This window comes from Pezoporus wallicus, unplaced genomic scaffold (genome assembly GCF_028554395.1).
Source record: "Pezoporus wallicus isolate ANWC-B61680 ecotype Strahan unplaced genomic scaffold, APGP_CSIRO_Pwel_v1 contig_2, whole genome shotgun sequence".
NCBI classification, from domain to species: Eukaryota; Metazoa; Chordata; class Aves; order Psittaciformes; family Psittacidae; genus Pezoporus; species Pezoporus wallicus.
In genome coordinates, this window is record NW_026639478.1 from 4481465 (window position 1) to 4501899 (window position 20435).

A 20435-nucleotide genomic window follows, 5' to 3' on the forward strand; every position below is an offset into this window, starting at 1 on the left:
TAGAATGATTATTGCAATGAAAAGCTATAAACGTATGCTGTCTTTCAAGATGGCTGATGCAAAGGAAGAGGCATTGAAATACATTCTTCTACTTCCAGAGTAGATTTGTAATATCAGATCAGGCTGTGGAGGAAGCTTTTATAACATTCATTAGTTACATGATAAAAATCATATATTTTCACAGACTGCAGCATAACCAAGAAAACTCTGACATGTTGCACTGAAATCCATTTTAATAATTTTTTCTTCAAAAATTTTTGATTTATGAAAGACTATCTAGTGTAATATGAAAGCCATAATGTCATAGCTCAGAAGTTTTTATGTTAAACAGATGTGGTATATGACAAAGAATGATAAAGCACAGGATGCTATCTTATTTTGTTCACTAAAATTGTTATGTCCAGTTTTCCTGTGGATCATGACATTAAAACACAGAAAAGCCAGTAGTGGAGTTTTGTCTGAAAATATTTTGCAATTTTAATTTTTCCTTACTGTTCTCTTTTATGAATTTGTTGCTGTCTAGTACTGTGACTGTTATCTGGCATGTTTTTGGTAATTGAGCAAAAGGTGTATCCTAGTGTCAAGCTAAAATTTCTCTTTTTCTGAAATTGTATTAATTATTTTGATTTTCATTTATCTAAAGAACCCAAACCCCCCCAAAGACTCTTGGGGTGATTTTAAACACAAATATTCAAATTTGAATATTTGAAACTAAAAGAAATGAAAGTGCATGTAACTCAGAAAGTATATGCTAACAGGAATAGTGCTCTAAAAACAGGTACAAAAAAATCTCAGGTTGTTTGAAAGCAGTTGTTTCCAAATTGCTTTTTAATGAATAAATTAAATGCCACTTTCTGATAGGAATAAAAGTTGAACAAATTTAATCTTGTTTGGTTCATGTTACTTGAGTGAAAAGTAAATTTCAGCAATTCATCAGGGTTTTGTCTCTAATCTCCTTAAACTTGTGCTTGAGTTCTCATGAAGAGTTCATTACATGAAATTGCTTCAGCAGAAAAAGGGAAAAAATAATTTCAATACTATACCAAATTTGTATTTGTATGTGTAAAGTAGCATCATAGTTTAATGTAAAAGTATAGCACTAAAATTCTATTTAACGAATGGGCAACTAATTATTTAAAGTGGAAAACTCAGATGCTAAAATACACTTACTTGTGTCAGTCTTCCAGATGTTGAGACTTTATATTTGCTAAGATTATGCTCTTACAGAGAATGTAAGAGAATTTTATTCAAGTGTTAGTTTTGTTTTGTTTTTCTTCTTCCCCTGATACATATGAAAGTTTCACAGAAAAACTTTGATTGTCACTTATAGAAGTTAATTACCATTTGTCATTCATGGACCGTTTTAGCAGCTCTAAATTCTTGTTTTTACTAAGTTTCTTATCTCTAATAAAGTACCATTGCTGACATGACAGATGGTAAGATGCAGAGGTCTGATGTTCAAATGCCAATAGTACTTAGGAGAAGAAGGACAGAGGAAGAGAACTAAGGCTAAGTACAAACTGTATTTCAGGGAGCAGTTAATGACTATTAACTGTGCTTCTAGTAAAGTTTGGAAAAACCTTTAAAATACCTTTAAAATCTCAAAATTGTCCTTAATTCACAGTTTATTCCTAGATAAATTTAAATTTTATATTCCTACAGTTTGGCCCAAAGATTTCCATTTTGATGTATGAAAAAATTAAGGAATACATGGTGAAGTCATTGCCAAAAGTTTGAAGTTTTATATATTGATGATAGTATTATTCCAAGCCCGCTAGATGGCATGCTTTCCCTATCGCAGATGAAAGGGAGCCTGCTGTTCTTACTGAAGGGAAAAATAGGTTTTCCATGGTCGACATACACAAATAATTGACAGCTACCAGCTGTCAAACCAAGCAGAATTGTTTCTATCAGAAGATCTTCTCTGATATTTGGGATTTTTTTTTAGTTTTCCTAAATTTGTCCATATTTGTGCATTTGATGAATGTCAGGCTAGGAAGCTGAAACTGCTTTTATCTTCAGTAACCCATATCCTGAATATATTTGGAGAAGCAAAAGTGATGTATTTTTACTAAATTATGTGATTTTTTTTTCTGTGAAAAGATCCACTGTATTTTTTTTTTTTATGTTTGAAAACAGTTTTGGCCAAAAAAAAAAGACACTGTTAGTTTTCCTCTGTTTTCAGTTTTCATGTAATCAATACTTTACTTGAGCTATCTTAAGTGAAAATAAAAATCTAAATTACTTTTTGCTCCATCATTTTTTTTCCCCATCCCCAAATTTGCAGAAAATAAAATTGAAAACATTAAAAAGCAGGTACGTCAATAACAGGAAACTTTCTTTTTTGAATTTAGTGTATAAAATAGTCTGTCAGAGGTCTTGCAGAGGCTATAAGTACTCTCTTGCCCATTTTATAAAGAATAGCAATGTGAGGATGAAATCAATGTTTCAAGGTCATGTGAAAGCAGCAGCACCATTTTGTTAGCTGTTATCTACGCACTGTATTTAGTGTCTTTTAAGTTCTGTGGATTAAAGATTTTTACCAAATTTATGTTTATTTTTCTGTAAGCTGGAATGTGGATACTGCAGAATGCCCAATTCTGAGTTTAAAAATATAAAGAATTCATAGTTTAAACATTAACTCAGGTTATCATTACAGAGGACAAATCTTCATTTCTGTTGTAACCAACATGTTTGGTTTATATTTAGTACGTATGACGGAGAACACCAATCAGCATAGATATTCTAACTTGCTTCACAATGTATAAATACACTAGGGCTGTTCTGTGCTCAGGACAGCTTAGCAAAATGAACAGTTATTAAAAAACTTGAGCTAAAAATGGTGCAGGTTAAAGATCTACAGATATTTCCCAGGTAGTGTTAAGTCATGGCCATTTTTCCTATGAAATCTTCTTGCTATTTTACAAAAATATGTGCTTTATTTTATGGAACCATGGTTACCAGACTGCTATACAGTTAAGTGATTTAAACCTTTGAAAATAGAACTGAATAGAATTAATCACTGCAAGCCTATTAAAGCAGTGCCAGTGTGATTTTTATACTAGAGGTTAAGAGAAGACCTTTTATTCATATCTGGTAGATAAATGGCAAGCCCCTCACATTTCTCCTGTGTTTCCACTCAGACAGTTTTTGTATTAGTTCTAATCTGCAATCCTCATCTTCTCCCCACACACAACCCTTTCTATTCCCCAATTAAACCCCCTTCCAAAGTCTGTGGTTTCACTGTTAAGCCACAGAATGCTGCATTGCCCCCAGAAAGATTGTAGTGGCAGTAGAAAATATCCTTTACTAGGTACAATGTCCCAGACTCCCAGTTCATCCTTATCAAAGAGATTTATAAAAATTGTAATATCTTTTCTCTCCTGGAGGGCAGAACATTGTGAAAACAACTTCATTGTGCTACTATGTCTCCTCTGTTAAGACAGCAGAAAATTTCTGGTCTTAACCCATGTTCCACTGTGAAACAATTACCAATAAATGTTCTATCAGTGCAGGAAGCTGGTATTATTCTAAGTAGATAAAGCATTTGTTAATTTTTTTTTTAACTTGTCTAAGAACTTGTATTTTATTTCTTTGCCCAAAGTGCTCAGACTGTTGTAGAATGTGAGAAAGAAGTGTGTAATGTAGGTGATAGTATTTACTAATACGTGAAAACTTATATAATTCATAATAAAATATTCAAAATTACTTTCAGCATAGTAATACTTTTAGTGCTTTTCTTATTGCAGAAGAACCGTATGGACTGCTAGAAGTTGCATTTTGGGTTTGTACTTTTTGAGAAAGTGTTTGTTTTTGTCACTTACTAGAATGCTTGGAATTGAAGCATGTTGCTGAATAAGTGCAGAATTTATCATGTGTCAAGGTGGATTGGTTTAATATAAATAATAGATTTTAATAATTATTTTAATCAGCAAGCGTGACGCTTTAAATAGCTTATTTCAATTGGTAAATATGATTTTTATTTGTATGATCTAACCAGAACTTGAGTTTGTTCATTGGTACAATTTGGTACTGCATTTTACTAACAGGAAAACTATTTAGCCAAGCATGTCCTAGTGTTTCTGTGACTCAAGCTATATGCAAATCCTGGGATTCAGACATGCATCCCACGTCTTACTGTAGCTTGTTTTCTCTGTTACAGTAATCTTCTGCCTTTTTTAAGGAACAAATGAGCATGCATGAGGAAAAAGATTAAGGACTGTAGGATGAGCAATAATGGGAGACAAGAAAAAAAATAGGGGGGAGAAGGGAGTTACAGCATGGAGATGGCAACCTTTAGGTCATGCAGGCAGTGTGGTTTCAATTAAAGATGCACCAATAGATGCCTAACAACATTTGAAAGTGATAGGGAGTGGGAGGTGGGGTTAAACCTTCTAGGAGATGAGAAAAGACTAAGTTGACTGTTCCTGTAGCTCAAAATGCTGCTGAGTAAATCAAAGCTAAACCTGGAAAACAGTGACCTAACTTCAAGGATACAATAGCTAGGAAGGGAGTAATCTGTGATTTCTTTCCTCCACAGTTTTTGTCAATTAAGTAACTTTTGATTTTCCTTTAGGTAAAAACAAGTATTCCAACTGATTTTCTAATAGAACTGGGAAAAAAAAAAAATCTTTGAAATATTTTGGTCTTCCTTAGGAAGTTTGCTGTGAGGGAAAGCCTAATGACATCCTCCTTCAAACTCACTGGATTCCCCAGCATTCTGTATTCTTTACACTGTATAGTGAAATTCTTGAAGAAAACTTTTATGGTGTGAATGATCCAGCTAGAAAACAAAAAACAGAAATTAAAAATTGTCCTGACATGGGAGATACTTATCCTGTACTCTTGAAATAGGTCACAGGTCTTGTTGTGTCACAAAAGCATCTTACTAAGCTGGAGACTCTGGGTCTCCTGCCTCAAGCTTGTGGTTTTAAACACAGTAGCAAGAGCATTAGGAACTTTTGAAAGCATGCAAAATTAATAATGTGATAGATAATGTAAAACTGGAAGGAGGACCATGGTAGTATGACAGTAGAATTTACTATCATGTAAATATATCTGCACTGTGAAATGGATACACAGAGGCCTAAGATTAAGAGAAGAACCCAGTCAGAAAGTCTCTGGAATGTCAGCTTTGGCTGATGACTAATACACTTGTGATATTTTTATCTGATCATGTCCTGCTACAAATGGACAAGTGCTGATGTTCTCAGTAGAGTAAATAATCCATGAAAAAATTGAGTTTAAATGCTTCAGTAATGCCTATCTTTATCAGAATGAAGATTGAGTCAATTATATAGATGAAAGAGGGATGAAGAGGAGGAATTTTCAGTAACATGACCATTGATCAGTTTTTAACGGAAATGTGAAATGCAAACAGCCAGAAACATCTTTCAGTAGTTTCAGTTATTGGATGTTTATAGAACATGTATATACATACACACAGATATAGGGAACAAAATGTAGTCAAACTGGTTATGAAGTGTAGTTTTTGCATTGTGTTTTGGTTTTACTGGGTCCTGTCATATTGTGGTTCCCCTTGCACCCCAAGCAAAATATAAATAGAAGTCTGCTCTGTAAAAGCTGGGATCGACTAATTTCCTTTTTATGGCTTTCTAGATTCTGTCTATGTCACCAACACTGGGGACTGTTACTGAGCTTCAGGCAACAGTTCCAACAAATCCAATCAGTTTTATTCCTGAAACTGTAGTTGATCGGCTTATAGCACAAGGTAAGTCAAACTTTGGGTTTGGTACCTAATTATTAGTATGATGTATTAGCCTGCCCGTATTCCAGTATTTGTCCACGCATATGGAACTTGTGTATTGCTGGAACAGTGACCATTGATGCTTCTAGTGGTTGTTTTAGAAGACAAACACGAAACACTGCCTTTAAAATTAAGGGTGAAATATACTTGAGAAAAATAAGTAAAAATGGTTGATACTGTGTGAAATGTCACACAAGACTGAAGTTCTATTTCTGGCATCCATTCACCCTTTCAAAACAGTCAATTTTCGTAAAGCTGCCATGTACATATATGCACACACACAGCAATGTATATATAATTCTCTATGTATGTAGATAGATAAAAATGTATGTAATGTAAAAAAAATACGTATAATATATGTAGAGACGTCTGTGTACAAATATAAAATATTTTTCTGTGAAGGATAGAAGTAAAGCTATATATTTTTCCAAATTCACCATTTATTTTTAACAATTATTAGTGCCTAGTAGAACAAACATATTATTTCAGGACTATTTCAAATAATGCTTTTCCAGTATCTGATTTCTTTTTTATTTCCTTTTGGTTTTATTTTGTTTATTTTCATCCAAATATACCTTTTAAATGTAAAGTTAAATTGGATGTTTTATGAAAAATAAAAAGCAATTTGTTTTCTGTAACTGCTCTAATTAATATTTTGTGTTTCTTCTTTTTTTTTTCTGGTGTTTTTTTTTTGTTTTATTTTTGTTTTTGTTGTTATTAAATGCACTCTAGGTCAAAGTGAAACAACCACAACAGAATCTCCAAGTCAACATGATTCTCCCATGTCTGCTGCCCTTTCTAAACAGTGGGCTGTAGTAACACCTGCTCTTTTGTCAGCTGTTTGCAACCTTCTGCACAACCTGCTGGTTGTTACTCCAGAAGATACTGGAATTGCTCTTCAACAGGCACATTTGCTAACAGCTCTCAGCAGGTATGAGATCAATAAATAACTGCCGAATTACAAACAAGGTGTAGCAGTAGAGGCTAAAAGTTTGAAATGAGATCTACCAGTGTTTCTTATCAAAATTATTGTATTGATCACTTCTTCCTTCTGAAGTGTTCAGAAATGCCTTAAAAAATACAATCAACAAAAAAAGAATCTCTATTACTTCTTTATGTCACAGAAAAGATAGTCATATTGGAGATTCCATTTCTGGATTCCACTTCTGTGTTCCTCTGGTAATGTTTTAGGGTTTTGTCTAGATAGTTATTTAGTCATCCTTTTTGGATAAGGATAACTTTTTTTTTTTCTTTAGTAGAATAGTAAATTATATAGTAAGGTATTAAGAACTGCAATTCTTTCCAGTTCTTTTTATGATTTTCTTCTTTAAATTATATGCAGCATTTTGAGGATGAGCCAGATCTGTCACTCTAAAAGAGACTAAAGAATGATCGCCATATTTGGGAAAGTATTGGATGGTAGACCTTTGTGTTTCATTTCTTTTTTTAAAGAAAGAACCACTTCAAAATAGTCTTCAGATTGTATTTCATGTTTCCACTTGCATAGTAACAAATTCTTTCATCTGTATAAAGTGTTTGTAAGTCCTGAAGTGAAGCCTGAAAATTGGTTCAGTTTTTCTTAAGGTTTTCAAGAACTTTTGTAGTTGCTCTTCATACTGCAATTACTGATAAAAACTCCAACAGTTATACAAACATATACCTGCCCCCTCCCCCCCCCCAAGCAAACGGTACAGTAACAGCCATTGGATTTTGTTAGTCTATTTTGAAACAACTCACTGCTACTACAGTTGCCATTGAATAGACTTACTGCTAAACCCCACTACTTTAAGAAATTTTTTACTGTTGATTTAAAATGTTCTCCTCTGTGTAATGTTAAATTAGTTGACAGCTTAATTACTTAAGTATATTTCTAACCAACTTTATTTTATTTTAGTCTTGTAAGTGCTAATCTTGTTGAGAGATGTATCTTGGAACTGAAAGCTCCGTTGGGTCATCCTTGCCATGTAGAACATGTAAAAGCTCAGGTTAGAGAAGTGTTTGTTACTTTCTTTTTTTTTTTTTTTTCAAATTATAAAAATAATTATGTTTACATAATCTATATTCATTATCATAGTGCAGACACACTGGCTGCTATAGGCTACATTTGTGTGAATCTGTGCTTTTGACAAGGTTTAAGAAAAAATAAACTGTGTTTTAACAGAACAATTTCTGTGTTAGAACTATATATAGAACCATCAAACTGAAAACCAGTGTTTGAAAAATACAAACTGAATTTAGTGGTTACAGAAATCATGTAATAGAATTTCTTTTATCAGTATTGAAATATGAGACAGTTACTGACATATTTCGTATTTATTTTCTGCAACAAAACAGGCATCTTTTCTTTGTCTCCAATCCTGCAGGCATGTAGTTCTCAACTAATTTTGACATATTCAAAGCATATAGGGTTACTGCCAATGGAACTCCTTTTGTATCAAATTTAACTTTCTGTATATAACATATAGAACATGTATATTCATGGGTCAGCACTATTTTAAGGCTTCTGCTGCTCTGGATTCAGATTTACTTTGAAGAAAGATACACAGGTTGTTAAGAAAATGTGTTTCTGCAGAAATCTGGGAGAATAAATAAATATATCAGGAATATTTTTTTTTTTTTCCTAAAGCTTTAAATTGAGTTTGTTTTCAGAAACTACATGTACTTGTCAATATTAATGACGGTTTTTAAGTTTTTCCTTGTGAGCTTCCAGAGAATATGATGGTGTACATATAATAAGAGTTATGACTTTCTCGCAAGGAACTTTATGACTAGAAAATTGATTTCACACGTGTTTCCAGACTAAGAATTCTGTTTCATCTTCTACAATAAAAAATTTAATAAATATCCTATTATTTCTTATTTTTTCTATTTATTCAAAACATTAAGAGTCAGTTGAGGTGATGTATTTAAATTAAAAAAAATGTTGAAGATGCAAATATTTATTTCATATATTTTTAAAAATATTTAACAGGTGTTATTGCTACTTCAGTACTTGTCATCTGTGTCCAGGCTTCTGAAATCATGTTTACTGGTGGACTCTCAGCTTGTAAGCCAGGATGAAGTGTTGAAACCTCTCTTGGGAAATGCATTTATGATTCTCGCCAATCGCTCCAAAGATGGGCTAGGTAAAGAAGCACTTTGTTCCCGTTGTAGCCAGGCAGAGTCAGGTCTTTATTTACATACCACCTTCATTTAAGTTGGTAGTTGTTGTCAGGCTTAGCTGTCCTGGTTTGTGCACACATGTGAATGGTTTTATTTCCACCCCCCCCCCCCTCCCCCCCCCGGTTGTCTTTGCAGATACTGAGTTAACATCTGTGCTTCATGAAACATGGGTCGACTTTTTCAACCTTCTGGCTACGTTACTGTGGAAGAGTGGCCAAATATCTTTTCCGTTTGTGACAGAAGCCCTTGCAAATCATTGTACAGCAATAATTGGTAATGACTATTCCTGGATGGATTTTAACCTAGCAACTAATAAAATAAATAAACATAAAAGAGGGACATTCCTGTTTAGGTGCTATTAAGTAATTAGCAGTGGCATATGCAGAATGAAAACCAGATGTGTCCAGAGCTTGACTAACTTTTTCCCTTAACTGGGTTTTTACAACTCTTTCTGATCTCAGCAGACTAACCTTTGAACTGTCAGATAAATTCACAAGTTCCGTTTGCATATATGGGTTAGTGATTCTAGTTGTAAATTTTAACCTAATATGGCACCTCTGAGTAAAGCCTGAAATAATCCATTAGGACTTCATTTTTTTCCCCTTATATGTTATGTTGGGGTTTTTATTTGTTTATTTGGTTTTTTTAAATGTTTATTATAAAGGGAGTTGTTGGGGGGGTTTGGATGTTTTTTGGTGTTTTTTGTTTGGTTTTTTTTTTAAATTATTTCTTCATTAGTTATTTGCCTTGTTAGGGCTCTAGGTCCCCAAGATTCTCTGACATGTTTTGGTACTAAATTATGAGCATAATCCGTTCATGTAGTTGCATGTTAAGTGATCTAGGGAATCCAAATCCAAGTGCACACAAAGCAGCTGATGGGTACTGTTGGCATTATAATGTAAGCTGTTGAATAAAGTGAGAGGAGTTCAGAAAATTCTTGAACAAAAGACTGATATAGCAAATCAGTTTTTTTGTTGTTGTTGTTCTTGTTTTATAGTCAAAGCAATGCAGAGTTCATTCAGATGTTATAAACCCCAAATTTTTCTTTCTTAGATTTTTAAAGACTTGTAAATGAATAGAATTTGTAAATTCCATGTGCAGTGAACAGGTATAACTGCTTCTTGCTTGCATGCTTTCTTTTGATAAGAATTTCTGAGTTGCAAAGCACTTAAGCTTTATTTAGAATGAAATATAAAATTCTTTATTTTTCTGTTTAACCTTTCAGATAACATTTGTGATTGTATTCATCTGTCAAACACATGTCCTGCATTATGTATGACTAGTTTACAGTTCCTCTCTGTCCTTTTGAATGAAGAAGGAAGAAGACAGATCCAAGATAAAGAGAATACATGTCAGAATCCATCTATTAGCTTTCTTCTGGATCACATTGAAGGATGCCAGGCATCGGTAACTCAACTTACTGCATTAATTATTCAGGTATTTAAAATTTCAAGATGTGATTGCAGGATATATTTTTGTATTTTTGTATTTTCTTAAAAAGGAATGTAGTTACCTAATAAAAAATCAGTTGTTTCCAGTTATGAACCAAGATGTCTTTAATTTGAGACATCTATTACACTCATTTTTGAAATTCAGGTAATAAGCTGGAACAAATGTAAAGCAGCAGCTTCTAGGAAGGGCCTTGCTAGGGAATTGTGCTGCAGCAGCATGGTAATATTATGTAGAAGAGATATAATACATAGAATATATTTGGCCAAATACATAGACTTTTATTTTCCTGCTTTTCCAAACATGTAATGAGATTTTTTTAAGGTTTGACACGTAGTTATCCTCACTGTAAATTACAACATTGTTTTTTATAACAGCTGCCTTCACAAAAATTGTGAACCAAAATGAATCATTAAGCCTTCTAGTTCATTCCCTAATAGTGTAATATCAATGTTGCTGCATTTAAGGAGCACATATTAATGTATTTTCCAGGCTAGTTTTAAATTGGCCAGATAGTGTATTTTCACTACTTTTTTTTGAACTTTGTTGCCTGATGAAATACATATTTTGGTGACAAAATGTTTTTTTTCTAGATACTTATTCTGAATGTTATGTCTTGCTTAGTGTAATCTCATCATAAATTCTTATTTATACTTTTATATACTGTCCCAACTGATTATTTTTACCTGCTTTATATTTACATCCTTCACTTACATACAAACTTTTAAAATATCTTCCATTACTTAGTAAGAAAAAAAGTAAGATGTGAAATTCGTCTATTTTTCTCTTGCAAATTGGTTTCCTTATGTACTCACTGGCCTTCTTTAAATTATGTGCATTTTGTCACTGTAACAATCATAGTGACTCATGACTGTGTTTGTCTAAGAGATGCACATTTCATATAACATAGCTCTCTTTTTTTTTTATATGAATCATATTTAGTACTGTTTTGCTGTAAAACATTAGTTTTTTCAACATGTATTAGTGTGTATTGGATTGTGTGGCCAAAATAATGCTCATAGTGTCACTTAATCTCCTCTCTTCCTATGGTTGCCAAATCCTTGTAATCTTATTCCTACGAGGATTTCTCTTGATCTAGCTGATACCTGTCATCTCTGCTGCAGTCTTACACCACTGTGCTTCTGTAGCATTTATTGGAGCATAATTTCTATCCATTGAGACCCTGGTGTCTTTTAGGGAGGAGAAACTTCATGAGAGGATATTTCTTACTGTCGCTATATAGGCCACTAAAACTAGAATTCTTGGGCAACTAACTGCAGATAATTTGAGTGCTTAGAGATTCCCTGTAAGGACATGATTTTTCAGAGATTCACAGCAAAGCAGGGACACTTTATTGAAAGCCCATAATTTGCTAAATATCCTATTAGGGGTTTGTATTTAATGTTCTTGTATGTGCCTAAAACTGAATTCCTTGGCTCTGGCACAAGAAATGCAATTACATGGAAGTATGTCACATTCCCTTATTTTCATACAAGTATACATAGCTGATTACCAGTCTTTGCTATCAAAAAGTGGTGATTCTTATGGTGACAGCAGAAAAAGTCTACACAATGAAGAAGTAACTACAGCCAGGCCAAAAGTACATCAGACACTACGACATGGTATTGTAAGAGACAGCAGCTTTTTAACCTGCTCTTTAACTGTTCAGAGCAGTAGATAGACATTGCATTTTGTTCATAAAATAGCTCAAAAGATAACTTGTGTTAGCTGGAGCTTTATAATGCGTTAAAGGGATATAGCTGCTATGATTCCCTCAAAAGAATAGCAGAATTAGGAAAAAAAGCAGCTTCAATTTTTAGAGCAAAGTACATATATTTATTTACTTTTTCCCTCTTTCCCTCACAAGTGGTCATTGAGAGGCAGTTGAAAGAGGAGCCCATAGGATGTAAAGTTGGCTGTTAAAAAAAGCCAAACATGCACAAAACTTCACACAAAAAAGTACCAAACCACATGACGACTGAAAAATTTAAATATAACCTTCCTTCAAGAGAAGCACTTAAGCAAATAGCTGACTAACACAGAAAAGGCAGTGGGAGAGAGTTTTCAAACATTTCATCTCCATTAATCATCCTAACTACATAAAATCTGCAGAGTAGTTGATATGCAGTGGCAAATGCTAACTTAGGACCTTGTCTGCAGGTGTGAATGTTAGCAGACCAGGTCCTAAATTAGTATGCATTCTTGCATATAAACACTTTAGTAAATGCACATGTTGACTTCAAAAGGTTTTGGTGCTTTTGTGGATGTCAGCTTTAACCCTTGTATGTATATTTTCAAGATCAGAAGTAAAAGTAATAAGGAAACCATAATCTGTAAGTCTCAAATTTAGGCTCTAGCTTTTATTTTCTACATATAAAATATATAATGTTTTAGAAAGTCTGTCATCTCCCCTATAACTAACTTACAGAAGGTTCAGACTAACATAGCTATGTCTGCTGTGGATTTATGGGACATCTTAAATTTATTATACATCATAATTTCAAAAAAGTGTTAATAGTGTCCATTCACATTTTAATACTTTAATGCTAGTAGCTTAAAAGTATAAAATCTTCTTGCAGGAGAAATTCAAGATTTACAGTAACTTTTTTCTATTCAACTAACTAGTAGTTGTCAATTATTAATTCTTTAAATGTTCCCTATGATTGACTTTTTTTTCTTAATTAAAGCTACAATTCCTGATTGAAGAGTAAAGGAAATAAAAGCATAAAGAAGCATGCTTTAAGAAATAATGGAATTTTGATACTTTAATCTACATTTTGGGTTATGCAGGATTGAAGGAACTCATAATTTTGTTTCTTTTTCATAGACTCATACAATGGTTTTGGTTGGAAAGGACCTTAAGCATCATCTGATTCCAACCGTCTTGCCAGAGAGTAGGGACACCTACCACTAGAGCAGGTTGCTTAAAGCCCCATCCAGCCTGGCCTTGAACACTTCCCGGGATGGGGCAGCCACAGTTTCTCTGGGCAACCTGTTCCAGTGTCTCACCACCCTCATAGTGAAGAATTCTTCCCTAACATCTAATCTAAATATACTTTTTTTTCTGCTTGAAGCTGTTCCCCTGTCTTTTCACTGCCTGCCCTTGTAAAAAGTCCCTTTCCAGATTTCTTGCAGGCCCCTTTAAGTACCAGAAGGCTGCTCTCAGGTCTCCCTAGAGTCTTCTCCAGACTAAACCCCAGCTTTCTCAGTCTGTGCTCCATAGCAGAGGTGCTCCAGCCCTCTGATCATCCTTGTGGCCCTCCTCTGGACATGCTTGAGAAGGTCCATGTCCCTCTTGTGTTGGTAGCCCCAGAGCTGGATGCAGTACTCTAGGTGGGGACTCACAAGAGCAAAGCAGAGGGGAGAGTCACCTCCCTTCACCTGCTGATCACCTCCTTTTGATGCAGCCCTGGATGTGATTGGTTTTCTGGGCTGCAGGCGCACACTTCCAAGTCATGTTTTTCTGGCTTGTGTAAATTAACATCAAGCTTAAAATTTGATTTTTGTATTTTTAACTACACAAATATCTAAATTATTTAATTTGAAGAGAAACCACCACTTATTAGTACAGAAAAATACTTAATTTACTTAGAATATTCTTGCTGGTAGCTTTGGGATCTAATTAGGATCTGATTTTGGTATCTAATTGATAACTGGTTTTATTAGATCACGTGTAATCTAAGAAAACCAATTGTAGTCTAAATGTGTTTTTTTTTATTTTTTTAATAGCTATAAATGCAGAACCCAGCCCATGCGTTGGTGCTTTATTTTTGTATCCCTTGTCCTTATCTATGAGTTTTGGCTGTTTGTGTTTTCAAGCTGTTTGCGTAGTCTTCATCCCTCGACATTTTCAGTGCTGGTTACATTGAACACATAGAATTGCAGACTCGTGGAATAGTTAGGGGTGGAAGGGACCTTCAAGATCATCTAGTTCCAATCCTCCTGCCATGAGCAGGGACACCTTACAACAGATCAGGTTGCTCAAAGCCGTATCCAGCCTGGCTTTGGTAACCCTAGAGCTTTGGTTGAAATTTTATTGCATATTACAATTTGAAAAATTTGTGGCAGTTATTAGCTAAAGGGCTAATGCCAATAAAAGGTGATATATGTGATGTATGTAGAAATTTAAAATCTATGAGGTCCTATGGCTAAGGTACTCATGAGATTTCTGTCTGAAGTATTAAGTTTTTCTTAAGATGCTATATTTTTGGCTCTTTAAAATGTGTTTCGCTTTCTAGTATGATTCAGCAACAGTTCTTATTTTATTGTATTACACTGCTTAGCATTTTCTGTTGTACTGGATATCAGTATTGGAATGATAATTTAGGAAAAATTGCTAGGTAGACAAAATTCTCAAGTGGCTAATATATAAAGTGCAGACAGATCCTTGTCTTTCAACTATCTTGTTATATGACTCCAAATAAATATTTCTTTCAAAGCACAGAGGCTATATTTATGTTATTAGAGATACTGTGATGTTCACAAAAATAAGACAAATGACAATTTTTCTCTGGTTGGAAGAGTATCTAAAAAACCCACAGGTATCAGTGTGTCAATGATATTTTTATTCTAAAGAATTTCACTGATATTTAATGTCTTTTCTTCATCACTGTGTTGAAGGAAAGTGGAATTGCACTTAACGGCATTTCAGTGAGTCGTCTGCAATAGCAAGCCTGAATATTAGAAAAGGCTTGGAATGCTAGGGCTGGGAATCTAGGCTTTAGGAATGTAGAATGTTAAGAAAAGAGGAGTGAGCCTAAGAGGGGGCAAAAAAACATCTTCACATTGTAATTAGGAAAAATAATTAAAAACTTCAATGCGGACAGACTGTAAAAATGAATATAGAGGAGAACTCTGGACAGGAATATAGTGATGAATCATCCAAATGAAAGTATAGATCATGATATTTATAGGTAAGAATACTACTTTTGGTCACTTTCTCATTTTGGTAATAAAATTCCATTATCTGTAGATCTGTGAAAGAAAGTCTTCAAAGGATGTGCTGAAAGAAGCTGCTACGAATGCACTCCTGTCTCTTTTAGCTGTCAGTAAAAGTGCCCAGAAATCTGCTTTGGAAGGTAAGCATTTCAAAATGTATGTTAAAAGATTTATGAATCAAATGCTTGCAGGTGTTTCATGTATTATTTTAAATCATAATGGTTTCTGTCAAAACAAAAGTCCTAGTTTTCAGTGGCATTTTTTTGCAGATTTTCACTGAAAACATTATTAATAATTAAAATTTTCAGCTGCAGATAAAATATTACATTGTATCCAGTGTAAAAACTTGTGGTGAAATCACAGCTCTGTGTTGGAATGAGAAGAAACCTGTGAGCTTTTATTGCTAGTGGCATATTCACCCGTTCAAAACCAGAGATTTTGTGCTGGTAGAATCTTCCATTTCTTGTTTCATGCTATGCCAGTGCAGGTTTGTAGGTAAAAATATGCCCTGTGTTCTCAGTTCTGACTAGAACCTTAATAACCTAGACATAAAGAGACCTTTTCTTAGCTTTGTTCTTTGCTACCTCTGTTTCTTTCTTCCCGTTTTACAGTTTAAGTAGGACCTTCTTCCCTTGCAATGAATCACCTTTCATGCTAAGGTTTTGATTTTACAGCAGTAAAACAAAATTTAAAAACCTCTAATCAAAGTCTTTTTGTCTCTAGTGGAACACAGTTAGTAGACTGGTTAATTTGTGGTTTTCTTGTGTCACACATTAAATACCTGCTGATCAGCCCAAGTGCACTTTGTCTTGGGTGCTTTCTCATTACTTTCATCTCTCTGTTGGTTTGTTCAGTACTTTAAAACTACACTATGCTGAAATACATAGCCTAGACATATCTGCTCAATCTCATAGCAATAGCAAAGAAAACTCTGAACTTCAAATCCTGTGCTATATACCTACTTTCTGCTCTTTCCCAGTGAGCTAGTGGTCTGCTCAGCCCTTGCTTTAATCAGGGCTATTCTACTGATGACCCTCGAGATCATCTAAGACCTAACTTCCTGTGAAAGCACTATCAGTACATGAAGTGCATCACATTTTACAGTACAGAAGCCTTCACATCATCTTTGCTGTGATGCAACAGAAACCTTAGAGAAAAGGAAGAGAAGTTCTGAGGTTCAAATCAATCTCCTGAAGATATCTGTAGCTCTAACATCATCTGTTCAACTGTTAAGGACTACGTTTTAAGATATCCTGCTCCTGGAAAGGAACACCCCCTTACAGCAGTACAAGCTGACTGGGGAGCTGAAAAGGACCTTGAGGTCTTAGTAGGCAACAAGCTGAATGTGAGAAAAATAGCAGCCTACTGGGCTGTATTAGCAGGGAACACAGCCAGTAGATTAAGGGGAAAGGATTATCTTTCTTCTACTTAGCACTTGTCAAACCAAACCCAGAGTAATGCGTCCAGTTTTGGCCCAGTGCAAGAAAGACATCAACAAACTGGAGCAAGTTCAGCAGAGGGCCACCAAGATGGTTGTTCCTACCTGTGCTTAAAGGAAAGACTGAGGAAACGGTCAGTGTTCAACCTGGAAAAAATAACATTTTGGGAGGACCTAATAGCAGCCCTCTCGTACCTCTGGGATTTTGGAGAAGACAGAGCTGGGTTTTTCACAGCAGTGCATGATGTAGGAGGGCAAGAGAGAATAGGCATAAATTGAAATGTGTCAAACTGGTTATTAAGAAATATTTTCCATTCAAAGGCAGTAAAACAGTAGCTGGACATACTTTGCAGTCTCTGTCTTTGTCAGTTTCAAGATCCAACCGAATGAGGCCACAAGTAAACCTTTCCTGATCTTATAGCTGATCCTACTTTGAGCAGGAGGTTGGACTAGATGGCAACTGATAGCAATCTCATCCAACTTGAATTATCCCATGAGCCTATGATCACAGAATCATACAATAATTTGGGTTGGAAGGGACCTTTAAAAGTCATTTAGGCTAACCCTTCTACAATTAACAGGGACATTTTCAACTAGTTCTGGTTCCACAGAGACCAGTCCAAATTGACCTTAAATATTTCTACAGATGGGCCACCTCTCTGGCAAAACTGTTCCAGTGTTTCACCATACTCATTGTAAAAACTTTCTTCCTTATATCTAGTCTAAATCCCTGCTTTTTTATCTAAAGCCATTACCCCTTGTCCTATTGCAACAGGTCCTTCTAAAAAGTTTGTCCCCATCTTTCTTACAATCCCCATTAACTATTGAAAGGCTGCAATAAGATCTTCCCAGAGCCTTCTCTTCTCCAGGATGAACATTCCCAACTCTCAGCCATTCTTCATAGTAGTGGTGTTCCATCCCTCTGCTCATTTTTTTTGCCCTCTGGGCAGAGGATCCCAGGGCTGAGCACAGTACTCTAGGTTGGTTTTCAGCAGAGTGGGGTAGAGGGGGAGAATCGCCCCCCTCAACATGCTGGTCACGCTTCTTTTCATGCAGCCCAGGATACAGTTGGCCACCTGGGTCTGCAAGTGTACATTGTCAGCTGTTCATCTGCCGGTAACCCTATGTTCTTCTTGGCAGGGCTGGTCTCAATCCTTTCATCCCAGACTGCATTAATACCAGTGGCTGCCCTGGCCCAGGTGCAGGATCTTGCACTTGGCCTTGTTGAACTTCATGGGGTTCACATAGGCGCAATTCTCAAGCTTGTCCAGGGCGCTGTAGGTGGCATCCCATCCCTCAAGATGTGTCAATACTGGTCCCACTATGGACCCCTGAGGGACATCACTTGTCTCCAGTTTCTCTGGGTGTAACCGTCCAACCGTCCAACCAATTCCTTATCCACTGGACAGTCCACCCATCACATCTGTATCTCTCAGATTTTGAGAGACGGATGTTGTGGGGGACTGTGTCAAAGGCCTCACGGAAATCTCATATGAGATCCCTAGTTCTTCCCTTGTCCACTGATATATTCACTCCATGATCTTGTGGTGAATTGAAGACTCTAGATCCCAAGGAAAGAGCCTAATTCAAGATTCTGCACTTCTTGTCACCTCCACATTTGCTTTCCTTCTGCCTCAGATGCAGCAAATCTGCTGCTGTTATGGAAAAGTTGGGTAAGATAAGATAAATGCATGCTATAACCTCTTGCCCCTTCTAGGCAAGATATCCTGAAGAGTTATGAGTTGCTATCATCTTCTTCCCAAATCCATCTTTCCCTTTCCATTTTAGTATTCCTTCCTTTTGGCATTCTTCTCACAGGACTCTGTTGCAAAAGGTTTCAAATGTATGCTTGCTTCTTAAGATCATTCAACTAGATGCATTCTATTTCAGAGACAGTTACTCCCTGATAATCAAGAAGATAACATATGGTATGAACTCACACAATTTGAACATCTAAATCCTTAAATTTCAGTTCAGAAGGGTAACAGTGATCAAGATCATTGCAAGAAAGATATTTTATGTTTCATAAAATACTTTTGATTATGGATGAACTTCTAAATGCTAATATTTTTTGTCTTTCAGTTGACTTGATAAACACCTGTATAGAGAAATTGAAACATATTCATGTGCAGCTGAATCTGGATTCCTTAAAGGCTGGGAAAGCACAGAAAAAAAAGGTAATTGTAAAAATCAGAAGACTGGTATGTTAAGGCGCTTCCAAGCTCTTGTTTCTTTGTTTTCTTTGTTTGTTTTCTTGAGGCCAGTACTGTTATTACTTGTCACAGGTGAGACGGAGTAAATGACAGCTTGTATTGGATTTGTATACTAGGGTTTCTTAAAGTTTCAGTGATTTTAGAGCTTTTTCCAACTTGATTAACTTACACACTCACTCTCCCACCCAGAGTTATGTTCATTAGGTCTCAATTTCCCTTTCCAGCATGTAAATGCCTGCTGGTTCAGGAAAGTCAGGCAGAAAATCACATCAGATGGTGCTTTGCAGCTGCTCAGTTACCAGTCTTGGGTGTTACTGGCCAGAGACCCTGGGCATGCACCGATGTTTCTCTCCATGTGTCTCTCTGGTCTCCTGGATCTTCTCTCACTTGCAGTGACTCTTTCTTTCAGAGACCGTTTCTTTTCAGAAGTCCTTGTTGCCACCCAACTTTTCTTTCCAGAACTCTTAAGCTCCTGTTTCCTTAATCTAAATATCCTATATGCTAAATACAATGCATGATAGGCCTCAGAATTAGTGGTTCTGTCTCATGTCTTTTCAGTAATTGGAGGATTCAGGACTTTGCATTTTTAGTCCAGGTTATTAGAATTAGGAACTAGCCCATTCTGGTTGAAGCCAGGAGCTAGCAGGCTTCTGGTTGACAGTTCTAAAGTTCAGTTTCAGACATTCACACACATACATGTTCATGCATTTGTCACCTGTTAGTGCTTGCAATTTATATGTATTTAGCTCACAGCAATATCTAAGAGTACTGTATTATTTTCAGACATACTTGGATTTTCAGCCTTGACTTCATGGTCCTACCCAATCCAGCCAATTTTTCCCATCTGTTTTCCACAATAGTATTTTTTCTGTTTCTCAGGTTTTCTCTCTGTCTTTCAACTAGTGCTAGCCACTTTGTTGTTGTTTGTCTCTGTACTGAGTCAGTCTTCTCCACACCCCAAAACCAATCCTGCTTGCACATGTAAGTCACAGTTTTTTATTCTCTACATTGTCGTATTATCTGGCTTCCAATTCTAATTTGTTTTCCGTCCTCCTGCATATTTGGTCTGGATGTCACAGTCTCTTATCATCAGACTCAATTGTCCCTGGCTATAACTTCTTGTCAGAGTTGGTTTTTTACCTCCTGGTCCTTCCACCACTTGTACTCCCAGTTTCTTCTCTACATTCACAATTTCTTCAGCCTTTTTTTTTTTTTTTAATAACTTCCCTTCCAGTTGTTCCAGACTCTCACATCAGCCAGCTCTCGCTTAACACACCTAGACATAGATTATTTCTTACTATCAGACAAGCGTTTCATAAGATTTTTGTGCAATCTGTTGTTTTCTACCACTTTCATCTGAAAGAATTTTTAAAATGCAAACAATAACCTCTGCTGTCAACTTTGATATCTTGTCCACTTCCACATAAAGCAGAAACTGCGGAAAGCATCTTCCTGCAGGATATTTCTG

General features: G+C 35.6%; 1 protein-coding gene across 3 annotated transcripts in view; it reads left to right on the forward strand.

Moving 5' to 3' along the window:
* Positions 1 to 20435, forward strand: part of RTTN (rotatin) — an 86358-nt gene that overhangs the window by 55024 nt on the left and 10899 nt on the right. For 2 of the 3 annotated variants that reach the window (XM_057414752.1, XM_057414754.1), the window contains exons 35-42: positions 5620 to 5731; positions 6500 to 6698; positions 7662 to 7752; positions 8739 to 8892; positions 9065 to 9202; positions 10155 to 10366; positions 15351 to 15456; positions 18837 to 18931. In XM_057414752.1, the coding sequence (XP_057270735.1) occupies positions 5620 to 5731; positions 6500 to 6698; positions 7662 to 7752; positions 8739 to 8892; positions 9065 to 9202; positions 10155 to 10366; positions 15351 to 15456; positions 18837 to 18931 (1107 nt within the window). Of the gene's footprint in view, positions 1 to 5619; positions 5732 to 6499; positions 6699 to 7661; positions 7753 to 8738; positions 8893 to 9064; positions 9203 to 10154; positions 10367 to 15350; positions 15457 to 16295; positions 17096 to 18836; positions 18932 to 20435 lie in introns of those variants that run through there. The other variant, XM_057414755.1, reaches the window with a different exon arrangement.